Below are 15444 nucleotides of genomic sequence, written 5' to 3' on the forward strand. Positions count from 1 at the left end.
CAGACATTGGGTGTATAGCTTCTGCCTCCGGAGGACACACAAAGTACTACACTAAAAAGTGTAGCTCCTCCCTCTGAGCATATACACCCCCTGGATAACCAAATATAGCCAGTTCAATGCTTTGTGTTCAGGAGACATACATCCACACATGCATTCTCATCTGATTTTTGATTTTTGGAAAGAGTTTGAAGAAAAGCGGGTCCAAGCCTGGACTCCCGGCATGTCCCTTCTCACCCCACTGTGTCGGCGGTGTTGTTAAGGTTGATTTCAGGGCTGGAGCCTTACATGCCACGCTCCTTCACCATCCCTCGGGCTCTGGCTTGAAGTGGGAGCCAGCACGGTTCTCCCTGCCTTGCAGGAGACCGGTCTCCATCCGCAGCCCTTCAGGATCCTGCCGGACGGAGCACTCATCCCCAGGGACTTGAAACCCTGCGTCTCACAAGCTAAGTATCTGAGACGTTATTTTCGGGGGGTCCCTTGTACTTTATTGTTGGGGAGAGTGGGCTGTGTATCTGTTCTGACATTTCCGGCCGGTTCTCTGGCTTTCACCTGAGAACCGCGCCGATGGTGCCTGCGCACCGGCCGCATCGCTTAAATTTAGGCCCCGGCTTCGCCTGAGGCCTAGTTTCGATTTCACTGCCTCTGCATGTCAATCATGCAGAGGGACCGTGCGGCTCCGCCCAGCGGCCGTTCGGCACAGGGGAGGGACACTCCTCTCTGAGTAAATGTCCCCTCCCCTGTAAATCTCCTTGGCCCTCCAGATCCCGCTCTCAGAGTAGACCCCGCCCCCTCTCCTCGCTCCGGCGCCATTTTATCAGCGTTCTCACAGCGATCGGCGCTGGCTGCAGCATCTCTGCTAATCTGTCTGGGGGTCCGGTCTGTGGGATCTGGAGGGCACACAAACGGTCTGGTAAGCCACAACCTCCGGTTGTGGACCTGCTTATATACTCTCTGGGGGTCATTCTGGCTCAGAGCCCCCACTTCAGCAGCATGTCTCACACGAGGAGCAAGGCTTAAAGGCTGTACGCAATATGCACTGCATGTAAGCTCGTGCTGCCTGAACCGAGCACATATCCACATTGTGATGCCTGCTCTAACATGGCAATGCCTCAGCCTGGTATCGCACCCACAGTGGTCCCTCCGGCTGCTCCGGTGGCTGAACCCCCGGCTTGGGTAGAATCCTTCTCTAGGTCAATCTCCCAGTCTTTTGCCGACTCCATGGGACAGCTGTCCCGGACTTTGCTGACCATGCATCAGCCCCCTTCTCAGGGCGCCTCTGCTGCTAGGGCTCTCTCAGCGGAGCTCACAGAGGATTCTTCATCTGGTCCCAGACCCCGTCCTCCTAAAAGGAGACGCAGGGCTCCCTCTCCTTCCTCGTCCCGTGGCTCTGATTCACGAGCTGACTCGCAGGACGAGGAGGATGCCTTTACTGGGGGCTCGGACGCTACCTCCATGTGCCCCATTGATCTGTCCGAAAGTGACGCAGATGTTAGTGATTTGATTGCGTCCATTAATTCTGTACTGGACCTCAATCCGCCAGTATCAGAGGAGCAACCCTCTCTGGCAGAAAAGCACCAGTTTACCTTGCCTAAGAGGACAAGGAGTGTGTTCTTTAACCACTCCAGTTTTCAGGCCACTGTGACCAAGCCTAGGGCCTGTCCTGACAAACGCTTCCTAAAGCGCGGTTCTGATGACCGTTTTCCCTTTCCACCTGAGGTGGTCAAGGAGTGGGCTCATTCACCAAAGGTAGACCCTCCGGTGTCTAGACTCTCAGCCCGGACCGTTGTATTAGTGGCTGATGGCACCTCTCTTAAGGATGCCACTGACCGCCAGGTTGATAGTCTGGCCAAATCTGTATATGAGGCGGCTGGGGCCTCGTTCTCCCCGTCTTTTGCAGCAGTGTGGGCTCTCAAGGCCATCTCTGCTTCTCTGGAGGAGATGCATTCCCTCTCCAGGGAATCTATGCCCGAAATGGTTGCCTTAACGTCCCAGGCTTCAGCTTTTTCATCCTACGCCATGTCTGCCATGCTGGAGGCTTCTCACCGCACTGCGGTGGCTTCGGCTAATTCCCTCGCTATCCGCAGGATCTTGTGGCTTCGAGAGTGGAAGGCAGATGCTTCTTCAAAGAAGTACCTTGCTGGGCTCCCTCTTGCTGGATCCAGGCTATTCGGCGAACAACTGGATGAAATTATTAAGGAAGCTACTGGCGGGAAGAGTACTTCCATGCCACAGACTAAAACCAGGAAACCTGCCCAGGGTAGGAACCAGTCGAGGTTTCGTTCCTTTCGTTCCTCCAACTGGTCGTCCTCTAAGCCCTCGGCCTCGTCCACTAACTCAGCCAAGGACCAAAAGCCCAACTGGCGCACGAAGCCGCGTCCTCAAAAGACCGCAGGAGCTGCTGCCACTAAGGCAGCCTCCTCTTGACTATCTGGCCGCGCCAGCAACGTCCTTGGTCGGTGGCAGGCTCTCCCACTTTGGCGACGTGTGGTTTCAACACGTCTCCGATCAGTGGGTACGGGATATCATCTCCCACGGCTACAGGATAGAATTCTCTTCCAGCCCGCCAAACAGATTTTTTTCTGTCAACTCCCCCCTGCTCCAAGGCCGCCGCCTTCTCTCAGGCCGTGGCATCCTTGCAGGCCAACGGAGTAATTGTACCGGTTCCCGCTCGGGAACGGTTCAGGGGTTTCTACTCAAATCTCTTCCTAGTCCCCAAAAAGGACGGTTCCTTCCGGCCCATCCTGGATCTCAAGCTTCTCAACAAGCATGTTCAGGTGCGGCATTTTCGCATGGAATCTCTGCGTTTAGTCATTGCCTCAATGACCCAAGGGGATTTCCTGGCATCCATCGACATCAGAGATGCCGATCTGCATGTGCCAATTGCAGTTTCACACCAGCGTTGGCTACGTTTTGCAATTGGAGAGGAACATTTCCAATTCGTGGCTCTCCCCTTCGGGTTAGCCACGGCCCCTCAAGTATTCACCAAGGTCATGGCAGCAGTGGTTGCGGTTCTGCACCTCCAGGGGTTGGCAGTGATTCCTTACCTGGACGACCTTCTAGTCAAGGCGTCATCCAGCGCAGACTGTCAGCGGAGTGTCTCGCTCACTCTCGCCACTCTAGCCCAATTCGGGTGGCTTGTCAATCTGCCCAAATCCACTCTGACTCCGACCCAGAAGCTCGCGTACCTAGGGATGCAATTCGAGACTCTGCCGGCACTTGTGAAGCTGCCCTTAGTCAAACAGCAGTCCCTCCATCTGGCGGTGCGCTCTTTGCTGAGGCCCCGCCGTCATTCCATCAGACACCTAATGCAGGTGCTGGGTCAGATGGTGGCGTCAATGGAGGCGGTTCCCTTTGCCCAGTTCCATCTGCGTCCTCTGCAGCTGGACATTCTCCGCTGTTGGGACAGGCGGACTTCCTCCTTGCACAGGTTAGTGGCTTTGTCGCCACAGACCAGGGGCTCCCTTCAGTGGTGGCTTCGGCCCCTCTCTCTGTCTCAGGGACGCTCCTTCCTGGCCCCGTCCTGGGTGATCCTCACCACGGATGCCAGTCTATCCGGCTGGGGACCGGTATATCTCCACCACAGAGCGCAGGGCACTTGGACTCCGTCCGAATCAGCCCTCTCGATCAATGTGCTGGAAACCAGAGCTGTGCTTCTAGCTCTCTTAGCCTTTCACCACCTGTTGGCGGGCAAGCACATCCGAGTCCAGTCAGACAACGCGACAGCTGTTGCCTACATCAATCACCAGGGCGGGACACGCAGCCGCCTGGCAATGTTGGAGGTTCAACGCATCCTTCAGTGGACGGAGGACTCCAAGTCCACCATATCCGCAGTCCACATCCCAGGCGTGGAAAACTGGGAAGCAGATTATCTCAGCCGTCAAACCGTGGACAACGGCGAGTGGTCCCTGCATCCGGCAGTGTTTCGGTCAATCTGCCGCAAGTTGGGCACTCCGGAAGTGGATCTAATGACATCCCGGCACAACAACAAGGTTCCGGTTTACGTGGCTCGCTCCCACGATCCTCAGGCCTTGGCAGCGGACGCTCTGGTTCAAGATTGGTCCCAGTTTCGTCTGTCCTACGTGTTTCCCCCTCTAGCTCTCTTGCCCAGAGTCCTGCGCAAGATCAGAATGGAGGGCCGTCGGGTCATCCTCATTGCTCCGGACTGGCCCAGGCGAGCTTGGTACCCAGACCTGCTCCATCTGTCCGTAGAGGTGCCGTGGCATCTCCCGGACCGTCCAGACCTTCTCTCACAAGGTCCGTTTTTCCGCCAGAATTCTGCGTTTCTCAGATTGACGGCGTGGCTCTTGAGTCCTGGATCTTGACGACTTCTGGTATTCCTCCTGAAGTCATCTCCACTATGACTCGGGCTCGGAATTCTTCCTCGGCCAAAATCTATCACAGGACCTGGAGAATTTTCCTGTCCTGGTGTCTCTCTTCCGGCCATGCTCCTTGGCCTTTTTCCTTGCCGACCTTTCTGTCCTTTCTACAGTCCAGTCTGCAGCTAGGACTATCCCTCAATTCACTCAAAGTAGATAGATAAAACAAGCGCACTATGAGAAGCACCCGTGGAATCCTTTTAGCGTTTAAAACATTAGAATTGCTCACCTTTGTTGGTTGTGCGCCCCCGCACAACTTCAGTGTAAGCTTATCAGTCTGGAGTTCCTCCGAGCAGATCCTGTGTCCAGGCTTCAGGAGTCCAGATTTGGGGTAACGTTGTCGGCTACTGATTTCCACCGGCACCATGGAATTCAGGTTTTTGTTCCTCAATCCTCCAGCTACCAGCTGGATTTTTTGATATGTCAGCAGGTCCTTTGCAGCTATTACCGATTCCCAATAGGGAGGGGGTATATGAAAAAGTTCTTTCAGTCTAATATAGCGCAATAAGGATATATGCTGATATTAGTTATTTAAACTTTATTAATTAGGCGCTCCTATTATTACAACGCATTTCAGCGGAATTGCTTTCATCAGGTAAAATAGGAGCAGTATAAAAGGATCAGTATAAAACTTCTTATATAGATTAAAGGAGTGGACCTTTTGACCCAAAAGGTCCACTCCTTTAATCTATATAAGAAGTTTTATACTGATCCTTTTATACTGCTCCTATTTTACCTGATGAAAGCAATTCCGCTGAAACGCGTTGTAATAGGAGCGCCTAATTAATAAAGTTTAAATAACTAATATCAGCATATATCCTTATTGCGCTATATTAGACCGAAAGAACTTTTTCAATTCACTCAAAGGACAGGTCTCGGCTCTGTCAGTGTTGTTCCAGCGGCGTATCGCCCAGCTGGCTCAGGTGCGCACCTTCATGCAGTGCGCATCTCACATCATTCCGCCTTACCGGCGGCCTTTGGATCCCTGGGACCTCAATCTGGTCCTCACGGCTTTGCAGAAACCCCCCTTTGAGCCTCTTAGGGAGGTTTCTTTGTTTCGTCTTTCACAGAAAGTGGTCTTTCTAGTGGCCATAACTTCCCTCAGGAGAGTATCTGATTTGGCTGCGCTCTCTTCGGAGTCACCTTTTTTGGTTTTTCATCAAGACAAGGTGGTTCTCCGTCCGACTCCGGATTTTCTTCCTAAGGTGGTTTCTCCTTTCCACCTTAACCAGGACATTTCCCTGCCTTCCTTTTGTCCGGCTCCTGTTCATCGCTTTGAAAAAGCGTTGCATACTCTGGATCTGGTGCGGGCACTCCGGATCTATGTGTCTCGCACCGCTGTTCTTAGGCGGTGCACCTCTCTTTTTGTGCTGACCACAGGTCGGCGTAAGAGCCTCTCGGCTTCTAAGCCGACCTTAGCTTGTTGGATTAGGTCGGCCATTTCCGATGCCTACCAGTGTACTCGGGTGCCTCCCCCGCCGGGGATCAAGGCACACTCGACCAGAGCTGTCGGTGCTTCTTGGGCTTTCAGGCACCAGGCTACGGCTCAGCAGGTCTGTCAGGCTGCCACTTGGACTAGTCTGCACACCTTTTCGAAGCACTACCAAGTGCATGCTCATGCTTCGGCAGATGCGAGCTTTGGCAGACGCATCCTTCAGGCGGCTGTCGCCCATTTGTGAAGTTAGGTTTCGCCTACTTCTCAGTTTTCTGTTTATTCCCACCCATGGACTGCTTTGAGACGTCCCAATGTCTGGGTCTCCCATAGGAACGATAAAGAAAAAGAGAATTTTGTTTACTTACCGTAAATTCTTTTTCTTATAGTTCCGTATTGGGAGACCCAGCACCCTGCCTGTTGGCAGTTTCTTGTTCCGCGTGTTATCACCGGCTGTTGTTGTAGACAGAGGCTCCGGTTGTTCCGGTGCTTGCTCTATCTCTACTTCTGGGTGGCTATTCTACTTCAGCTTTTGCACTAAACTGGCTATATTTGGTTATCCAGGGGGTGTATATGCTCAGAGGGAGGAGCTACACTTTAGTGTAGTACTTTGTGTGTCCTCCGGAGGCAGAAGCTATACACCCAATGTCTGGGTCTCCCAATACGGAACTATAAGAAAAAGAATTTACGGTAAGTAAACAAAATTCTCTTTTTTTTTGGTAAGTTGTGTTTTTTTTTTTTTTCCTAACCTAAACCTGATCTGCAGCAAAGAATTGACATGCTCATTCTTTAAAAACCTGACCAAAAATTTGACAAAACAGTCTGGAAAAAAACCTGATGTGTTAGTGTTTGCATGAGATTTCAGAAATCTCATAGACTTTGCTGGGACTGTAAAAAGCAGCTTTTTTATTAACATGGGTTTGCATAAAACCAAGGCAAATCCGTAGCTAAAAAAACGCTGCAAAAACTTACCAAAAAAGCCTTGTGTGAACATAGGCTTAGGGTACCTTCACACTTTAGCGATGCAGCAGCGATCCGACCAGCGATCTGACCTGGTCAGGATCGCTGCTGCATCGCTACATGGTCGCTGGTGAGCTGTCAAACGGGCAGATCTCACCAGCGACCAGTGACCAGCCCCCAGCCAGCAGCGACGTGCAAGCGACGCTGCGCTTGCACTGAGCCGGCATCTGGAAGCTGCGGACACTGGTAACTAAGGTAAACATCGGGTATGGTTACCCGATGTTTACATTAGTTACCAGCGCACACCGCTTAGCTTTGCTCTCCTAGCTACAGTACACATCGGGTTAATTAACCCGATGTGTAATGCAGCTACATGTGCAGAGAGCCGGAGCCGGCAGCGTGAGAGCTGCGAAGGCTGGTAACTAAGGTAAATATCGGGTAACCACCTTGGTTACCCGATGTTTATCTTGGTTACAGCTTACCGCAGCTGCCAGATGCCGGCTCCTGCTCCCTGCTCGCTTCATTTCGTCGCTCTCTCGCTGTCACACACAGCGATCTGTGTGTCACTGCGGGAGAGCGCCTTTGAAGAAAACGAACCAGGGCTGTGTGTAACGAGCAGCGATCTCGCAGCAGGGGCCAGATCGCTGCTCAGTGTCACACACAGCGAGATCGCTAATGAGGTCACTGCTGCATCACAAAAAACGTGACTCAGCAGCGATCTCGGCAGCGAGCTCGCTGTGTGTGAAGCACCCCTTAGGGAGATGCATACTGTTTGTATAGGAGAAACATAGTGACTGGTTCCCTTTTAAGATCTAGTATGTTTGTTTTGGACCTTTTAAAGATAAAGCATTTTTTCCATACTATTCCAAGAGCTAGAACTGTTTTTTATTAGTTTTTAAGCGGTGGGCAATTAGGGGAGTAAGGAGGTATGAAACGCCAGGAAAGGGTCCTGGGGCGGTTTATAATAAAACTAATTGCTCCATTGTCTTTTTTGATTTATCTAAGGCAGGTCTTCCATTATCTTGTTGTTTTCTTCTTAAACAGATTGTGCGTCATGGTGGTTGTTTAGGTTTAGGCTTGGCTGCAATGGGAACAGCACGTCAAGATGTCTATGACCTGCTTAAAACAAATCTCTACCAAGATGATGCAGTGACAGGTGGGAATTTGTATTTCTCTTTATATTTTGTATACCAGATTGTTTTCGTAGTCAACTTATTATTTTATTTATTTTTTTCATTTTACCACTTTGATTTCTAGGGGAGGCAGCAGGGCTAGCACTTGGCTTAGTGATGCTTGGATCCAAAAATGCCCAAGCCATAGAAGACATGGTTGGGTATGCCCAAGAGACACAGCATGAGAAGATCTTACGAGGCTTAGCAGTTGGCATTGCCCTGGTTATGTATGGCCGCATGGAAGAAGCAGATGCGTTAATTGAGAGTCTTTGCCGGGACAAGGTAATTGGTTTAAAATGAGATTAACTTCCTACTTTACATATGTGGGCAGTATAGAATGGAATATTGTGCACACTTTCAAACATTGCAGCATCAGGATTTTAAGGGAATCACACCCCAAACTATTTATATGCTCATGCTTCAAAGACAAGGCCATCAGTACCTTTTAAGCTGGGTTCACACATAGCGACAGCGACAACGACGTCGCTGTTACGTCACCATTTTCTGTGACGCAACAGCGACCTTGTAAGTCACTGTTATGATCGCTACTTAGCTGTCAAACACAGCAGACGCAGCAGCCATCATAACGACACGCGTCGCTGTGGCAGCGATGCTGCGCTTGGTAACTAAGGTAAATATCGGGTAACCAACCAAAGGGCTTCTCTGGTTACCCAATATTTACCATGGTTACAAGCGCACACCGCTTAGCGCTGGCTCCCTGCACTCGTAGCCACAGTACACATCGGGTTAATAAGCAAACCTTTGCTTATTTCCCGATGTGTACTCTGGCTGTGTGCAGGGAGCAGGGAGCACAGGCAGCGTGAGAGCGGCGGACGCTGTAACTAAAGTAAATATCGGGTAACCAAGGAAAGGGCTTCCTTTGGTTACCCGATGTTTACCTTGATTACAGCTAACCGCAGGCTGCCAGAAGCTGGCTCCCTGCATCCTGCTCGCTTCAGTTCGTCGCTCTCTCGCTGTCACACAACGATGTGTGCTTCACAGCAGGCGAGCAACGAGCAAAAAATGAAGCACGACATTCAGCAACGAGCAGCGACCTCACAGCAGGGGCCGGGTCGTTGCTGGATGTCATGCACAGCGACAGCGACTGGACGTTTCTGCTACGTCACAGAAAATGGTGACGTAGCAGCGACGTCGTTGTCGCTATGTGTGAACCCAGCTTTACGTTGTCTGTTCCTGCATTGCTGATAAATCAGTATTTTAATTGATATGCAAATGAGTCTGAGGAGCTACTGCAGTTGTTAAGCCTTTGTCACTCCAGCTCTATTCCCCGGCCTGTGCCGCCGCCTCTGACTTAACTGACCACTCCTTTGCCTGAAGTCACTGAGTAGGGGCTGTCACTGAAGCGGGAGGCGACGCTGGGCGAGGAATGAAGTTGGATGATGGAGGTTTCTGATCTACAAATAGTTTTTCAGCCTCATATCAATGCAAATGCTAATTTCTCAGTAATGGAGGAATAGAGTGGCCATGTATTGCTGAACTGCATGCTCCTATAAATAGTTTGGTGACAAATTCCCTTTTTATTGGTTTGTCCAGGACTCAGACATTGGTAAGAGTCTGCTGAATGGAGAGGAATGGGTTATATCTGCACTGCCTTGGATGAAAGAAGCTGAAGGATGGATGAAATTGCAAATTCTTTCAGATAGATATGGTTTATTTGTCAACGTGTTTTGACGTTTCACAAGTAGTGCGACTCTTCGAAACGCGTTGACAAGCCACATGTAGCTGCAAAAATCTGCAACTTCATCCATGCAACACAGATTTAACCCATTCATTTCCATTCGACATCGCTATATCTGTGTGGGTCTGCAGCAGCCTATTCCATGCACTAAGTGGTTGGGTGACATAACCCGTGCTGAGCGAGAAGCCCCCTTATTTTATACATTGGTTATCCAGATAAGAACCATTTGGGCTATTGTGTTTCCAGGTTTCTTTGTCATTGGTTACAATCTGGCATTTGACACCCACTGATCAGTTGTTTGCAGGTCTCAAGATGGCTGGACATTAACAGCACTGTTTACAGCTTTGTACACTAGTGGTTAGCCTTAGGGGTACTTCTCACATAGCGAGATCGCTAGCGAGATCTCTGCTGAGTCACGTTTTTTGTGACGCACCAGTGACCTCATTAGCGATCTCGCTGTGTGTGACACTGAGCAGCGATCTGGCCCCTGCTGTGAAATCGCTGCTCGTTACACACTGCTCTGGTTCATTTTTTGGACGTTGCTCTCCCGCTGTGAAGCACTTATCGCTGTGTTTGACAGCGAGAGAGCAACGATCTGAATGCAGGGAGCCGGCGTCTGGAAGCTGCGGTAAGCTGTAACCAAGGTAAATATCGGGTAACCAAGCGAAGTGCTTTGCTTGGTTACCCGATATTTATCTTGGTTACTAGCGTCCACGGCTCTCAGGCTGCCAGTGCCGGCTGCCTGTTCCCTGCACACATAGCCAGAGTACATATCGGGTAAATAAGTGAAGCGGTTTGCTTATTAACCTGATGTGTACCCTGGCTAGGAGTGCAGGGAGCCAGCGCTAAGCGGTGTGCGCTTGTAACCAAGGTAAATATCGGGTAACCAAGCGCTTGGTTACCCGATATTTACCTTAGTTACCAAGCGCAGCATCGCTTCCACGCGTCGCTGAGGGCTGGTCGCTGGTGAGATCTGTCTGATTGACATCTCACCAGCGACCATGTAGCGACGCACCAGCGATCCTGACCAGGTCATATCGCTGGTGGGATCGCTGGAGCATCGCTAAAGTGTGACGGTACCCTTAGGTACTGCGGATCAGCTCCTATACTCCGTATTCAGATTAATGGCACATTCTGATAGGCTATCCATATCTGAGAACTGGATCACCCCTTTTAAACTACATTGTTATATAAAAACCCCACAAGCTCTCCTCACTGGCGTAGTTCTGTTGCATGCTTGCACTGTGTCTGGCCTGCTCTCATTCCTGTAGAATTTATCGGTCACGTCTGTTTTACCTCCCTGCAGCAGACGTGTCTGGCTTCCAAGTACTTCTAAGGTTTGGAGCTATGGCAGGAGACATCAATTTTCTTGTGAAATGAATTGAGCTGAATAGGCAGTACAGTGCAAACTGCGTACAGAACTATAAGCCAGAATTATTGTGCAAAACACTTCACAAATTACTGCTGTAGGAGAAAAACCTACCATGCTGCACCTGACGTAACCTTGTTACAATGCTCCTGTATATACAGAGCGGTGTGTGGCTTTAGCAGGAATAAGGTCTGTATCTGGAGTCGGACACCCCTAAAAGTCATTTTAAACTACTTAGGCTGCTTTTACACATCCGGCTTGAGCTCTGCGGCTCAATCCGGCTGTGCAAGCTATGCAACGGATGCGGTGAACACACCGCATCCTTTGCATAAGTTTTTCCTTTGCGGCCAGTCCGTTTTTTGCCGCTTGTGGCATGCTACTGAGCATGCGCAGTGGCAAAAACCGCATGCGGCCGGATGCGGTTATTGCCGCATCCGGCCGCCATAGGCATGCATTGAAAAATGCGCCGCATCGGCCGAATGCGGTGCGATGCGGTTTTTTTTGTCGCACGAAAAAACGTGCCAGGCAACGTTCCATAAGGCCGCCGCATCGGCAAAATCTGCTGCATGCGGCAAAAACCGGACGGAACGCAAGGCCATGCGGCACAATGCGGCACTAATTTAAAGTCTATGCAGAAAAAGCAAAAAAAAACGGATGCGATTTTCCTGCAAAGTGCCGGAGTGTGCCGCATTGCAGAAACCGGAGGTGTGAAAGCAGCCTAATATAGTCCAATAGGTAACTTGGCCCCTATAAAGCCCACACTGGTAGGATAGATTTATCTTCTATAGTTATATAGAAAAAGATTTTTCATATACTAATGGCACCCTTGGCCAAGGCCCAATGCACTGCTCCACCCCACCTAATAATGCACCATCCACCTCCTCTTAACTTGATTTTCAGAGCTCACTTGCCCAGAATCATTGCTTTCCATATTGAATCCCCGGTCCTGCACACCCGCACCGACACTGTAGGAACCTAGCGAGCGCACACAGTGTGTCAGTGAAGGCATGCTTTCATCTGTCACTCCTGTCTGCGGTTGTGTGATCCTGTTTACAGCCAGCAGGTGTTGTAGACAGGAGAGGAAAATCAGTGCACCCACACATTCTGCGGTGTCAGTGCGGATATGCAGAGCCAGGGATTCTATTCAGGCAGTACTTTCACTATACAAGTGAGTGCTGTGAATCAACATAAAGGGATCTACATAGCATGCTGGTTGAGGGGTTATACCGGTGCTCTGAGCCCTTGCCCCCAACAAAGGTACATTGAAGAGCCCTCATTTACATCTGTACAGCTAAAGAAGGGATGTTTAAACTGCAGGTGTAACTTTTTAGAGGGGCTAAGTCCCCTTTACCACTGTGTAAGTAACAAATTGAGTTTTGGGAATGAGCAACTTGCTTAACCGTATTTGCTGTTCTTCTTAGGACCCAATTCTGCGTAGATCGGGCATGTACACTGTTGCGATGGCATACTGCGGATCAGGAAATAACAAGGCTATTCGTCGTCTGCTTCATGTTGCTGTAAGTAGACTTGCATTGCCTGTATTTGTGTATATACTTAAAGCACCACTCCAGCGTTTCTTTAGTGCTTTAAATGTAAGCCCCTGCCCCCCTGGTGGCTTCATCTTCTATTTGCTGCCGTTCTGGTCGGTCTCCTGCGACTTGTGGCCTGACGGAAGCTCCAGTGTGCCATGGAGCTCTCAATAAATCATCTCTGAGAGCTTTGTTCTGGCCTCGTTTTTGGTCTCCTAGAGATGCATTGAGCGCTTGTGTCGTAACTTCTGACTTCTGGCCAGTCAGAAGTTACAGTCACAATATGTCGCTGCGGGACCGGAGCTGTGTCAGTAACCGGTGAAGCTGCTGGAAGAGTATGTGATGGGGCAGGGGGCTCACATTTAAAGCCCCACTTCAGCTCTGAGAAATCCCTGCTGAAGTAGTGCTTTAATTGTGGAGCTGTTACCCTGTATCAGACCTGTCCCTGTCTGTCTTGTTAGGTCAGTGATGTGAACGATGATGTAAGGAGGGCTGCTGTGGAATCGCTAGGCTTCATCCTGTTCAGGTCAGTATTTCTACTATCTCTATATCTGATGATGGATTGTTTTATTGAATGTATACACATTCCTATCATGCCCTTTCAGAAGCGCTTTCTTTTGTTTTTCGCTTGGTCATACAATAGGCCATGTATGATGCTGATTGTTAAAGTCTTTGTTTGCAAATGTTAGCAACTTTTTAATTTAAATTCATTTGTTTCTTAAGCATTAAAATAGAAAATGCACAAAAATAATGCTGAAATATGCCAGCAGTTAATTTTCTCTTCTGGTGCTGTTTTTAAATTTTTTTCCTATTACTAATTATAGTGAGAGATTTAATAAGGAAATCTGTATCTCAGAAAATCGTCCTTTCTTATAATTTTGAGAGGGGCTTCTAGACATCTAGCTTCAGCAGAAGCCTCTCCAACTGCTATGGCTTCAGCAGCACTTACAGTTAAGCCTCAGCCATTGGTCAAGCCACACTCTTTTAAAGGGAATCTATCAGTAGGTTTTTGCTATGTAACCTGAGAACAGCATAATATGGGGCGAAAGAGCCTGATTCCAGGGATGTAACTGAACTGCTTGGTGTAGGTTTTGATAGAATGTGTCCCAGGAGATCAGAAGACAACGGCACAATCCATTCAATATCCAAAACATGCTTTATTTAATCCAAGAAGTGCGATAAAAAGCAGGGAGAGAGCCAGGTGCAGGCCCATAGGGGACGACGGCCGTTTCGTACCTCCTAGTGCTTCCACGGACTAGACCTGTGGAAGCACTAGGAGGTGCGAAACGGCCGTTGTCCCCTGGAGGCCTGCACCTGGCTCTGTCCCCGCTTTTTAATGCACTTCTTGGATTAAATAAAGCATGTTTTGGATATCGACTGGATTATGCCCTTGTCTTCTGATCTCCTGGGAATCATATTGAAATTCTTTTCCCTCTTCAATGTGCACCCATGACCGGTGTGCTATTGGATAAAGACTCGAGCATTACCTACTCCTTCCCTGCACTATTTCAAGGTATAACGCGGTGGTGCAAAACAATATCTGTTTTTGTATATTATTTGAAGGTTTTGTTAGAATGCAGAGCTGTGTATAACCCCGCCCACATTGCTGATTGGCAGCTGTCTGTGTGCACTGCAAATTGTCAGCAAGCTGCTAATCAATGGTGGGGGCGGAGTTACACAGATTAACCTGACTGCCATTGAAATGAGGCCTAGTCCCTCTGGTGATATTCTACTGATAAAAAAACTGATTGTATTGAAACTAAGGGTACCTTCACGCTTAGCGATGCAGCAGCGATCCGACCAGCGATCTGACCTGGTCAGGATCGCTGCTGCATCGCTACATGGTCGCTGGTGAGCTGTCAAACAGGCAGATCTCACCAGTGAACAGCCCCCAGCCAGCAGCGACGTGCAAGCGACGCTGCGCTTGCACGGAGCCGCCGTCTGGAAGCTGCGGAGACTGGTAACTAAGGTAAACATCGGGTATGGTTACCCGATGTTTACATTAGTTACCAGCGCACACCGCTTAGCTGTGTGTGCAGGGAGCAGCACACTGAGCGCTGGCTCCTTGCTCTCCTAGCTACAGTACACATCGGGTTAATTAACCCGATGTGTAATGCAGCTACATGTGCAGAGAGCAGGGAGCCGCGCACACTGCTTAGCGCTGGCTCCTTGCTCTCCTAGCTGCTGTACACATCGGGTTAATTAACCCGATGTGTACAGCAGCTACATGTGCAGAGAGCCGGAGCCGGCAGCACAGGCAGCGTGAGAGCTGCAGAGGCTGGTAACTAAGGTAAATATCGGGTAACCACCTTGGTTACCCGATGTTTATCTTGGTTACAAGCTTACCTCAGCTGCCAGATGCCGGCTCCTGCTCCCTGCTCGCTTCATTTGTCGCTCTCTCGCTGTCACACACAGCGATCTGTGTGTCACAGTGGGAGAGCGCCTTTGAAGAAAACGAACCAGGGCTGTGTGTAACGAGCAGCGATCTCGCAGCAGGGGCCAGATCGCTGCTCATTGTCACACACAGCGAGATCGCTAATGAGGTCACTGCTGCGTCACAAAAAGCGTGACTCAGCAGCGATCTCGGCAGTGAGCTCGCTGTGTGTGAAGCACCCCTAAAACATACCACCTAAACAATGAAAGGGTCAGATCTTCTCCTCTGAGCATTTGGCTTAGGGTGTGTTCAGACGACCGTATAAATCAGAGATTGGACTACAATGCTCAGATTCACCGCGCGACTTTTCCTTTTCGAATGTGACCGCTGCATACAAATATATGAAACTGTCCCTCTGGTCGGGAGAGCGCAGCCAGTCCGAGCATTGCGGTCCAATCAGCACCGCCGTCTAAATGCACCCGTATCAGAACCATCTCCTGCAGCTGTGTGTGAAAGCCGACACTTTCACTGCA

At 49.9% G+C, this 15444-nt stretch overlaps 1 protein-coding gene across 1 annotated transcript in view; it reads left to right on the forward strand.

Moving 5' to 3' along the window:
• PSMD1 (proteasome 26S subunit, non-ATPase 1) overlaps positions 1–15444 on the forward strand; it is a 201458-nt gene that overhangs the window by 78412 nt on the left and 107602 nt on the right. The window contains exons 13-16 of the mRNA XM_075340393.1: positions 7813–7924; positions 8026–8222; positions 12430–12525; positions 12999–13063. Coding sequence (XP_075196508.1) covers positions 7813–7924; positions 8026–8222; positions 12430–12525; positions 12999–13063 — 470 coding nt within the window. The remainder of the gene's footprint in view (positions 1–7812; positions 7925–8025; positions 8223–12429; positions 12526–12998; positions 13064–15444) is intronic.

This window comes from Anomaloglossus baeobatrachus, chromosome 3 (assembly GCF_048569485.1).
Source record: "Anomaloglossus baeobatrachus isolate aAnoBae1 chromosome 3, aAnoBae1.hap1, whole genome shotgun sequence".
In the NCBI taxonomy this organism is placed as follows: Eukaryota; Metazoa; Chordata; class Amphibia; order Anura; family Aromobatidae; genus Anomaloglossus; species Anomaloglossus baeobatrachus.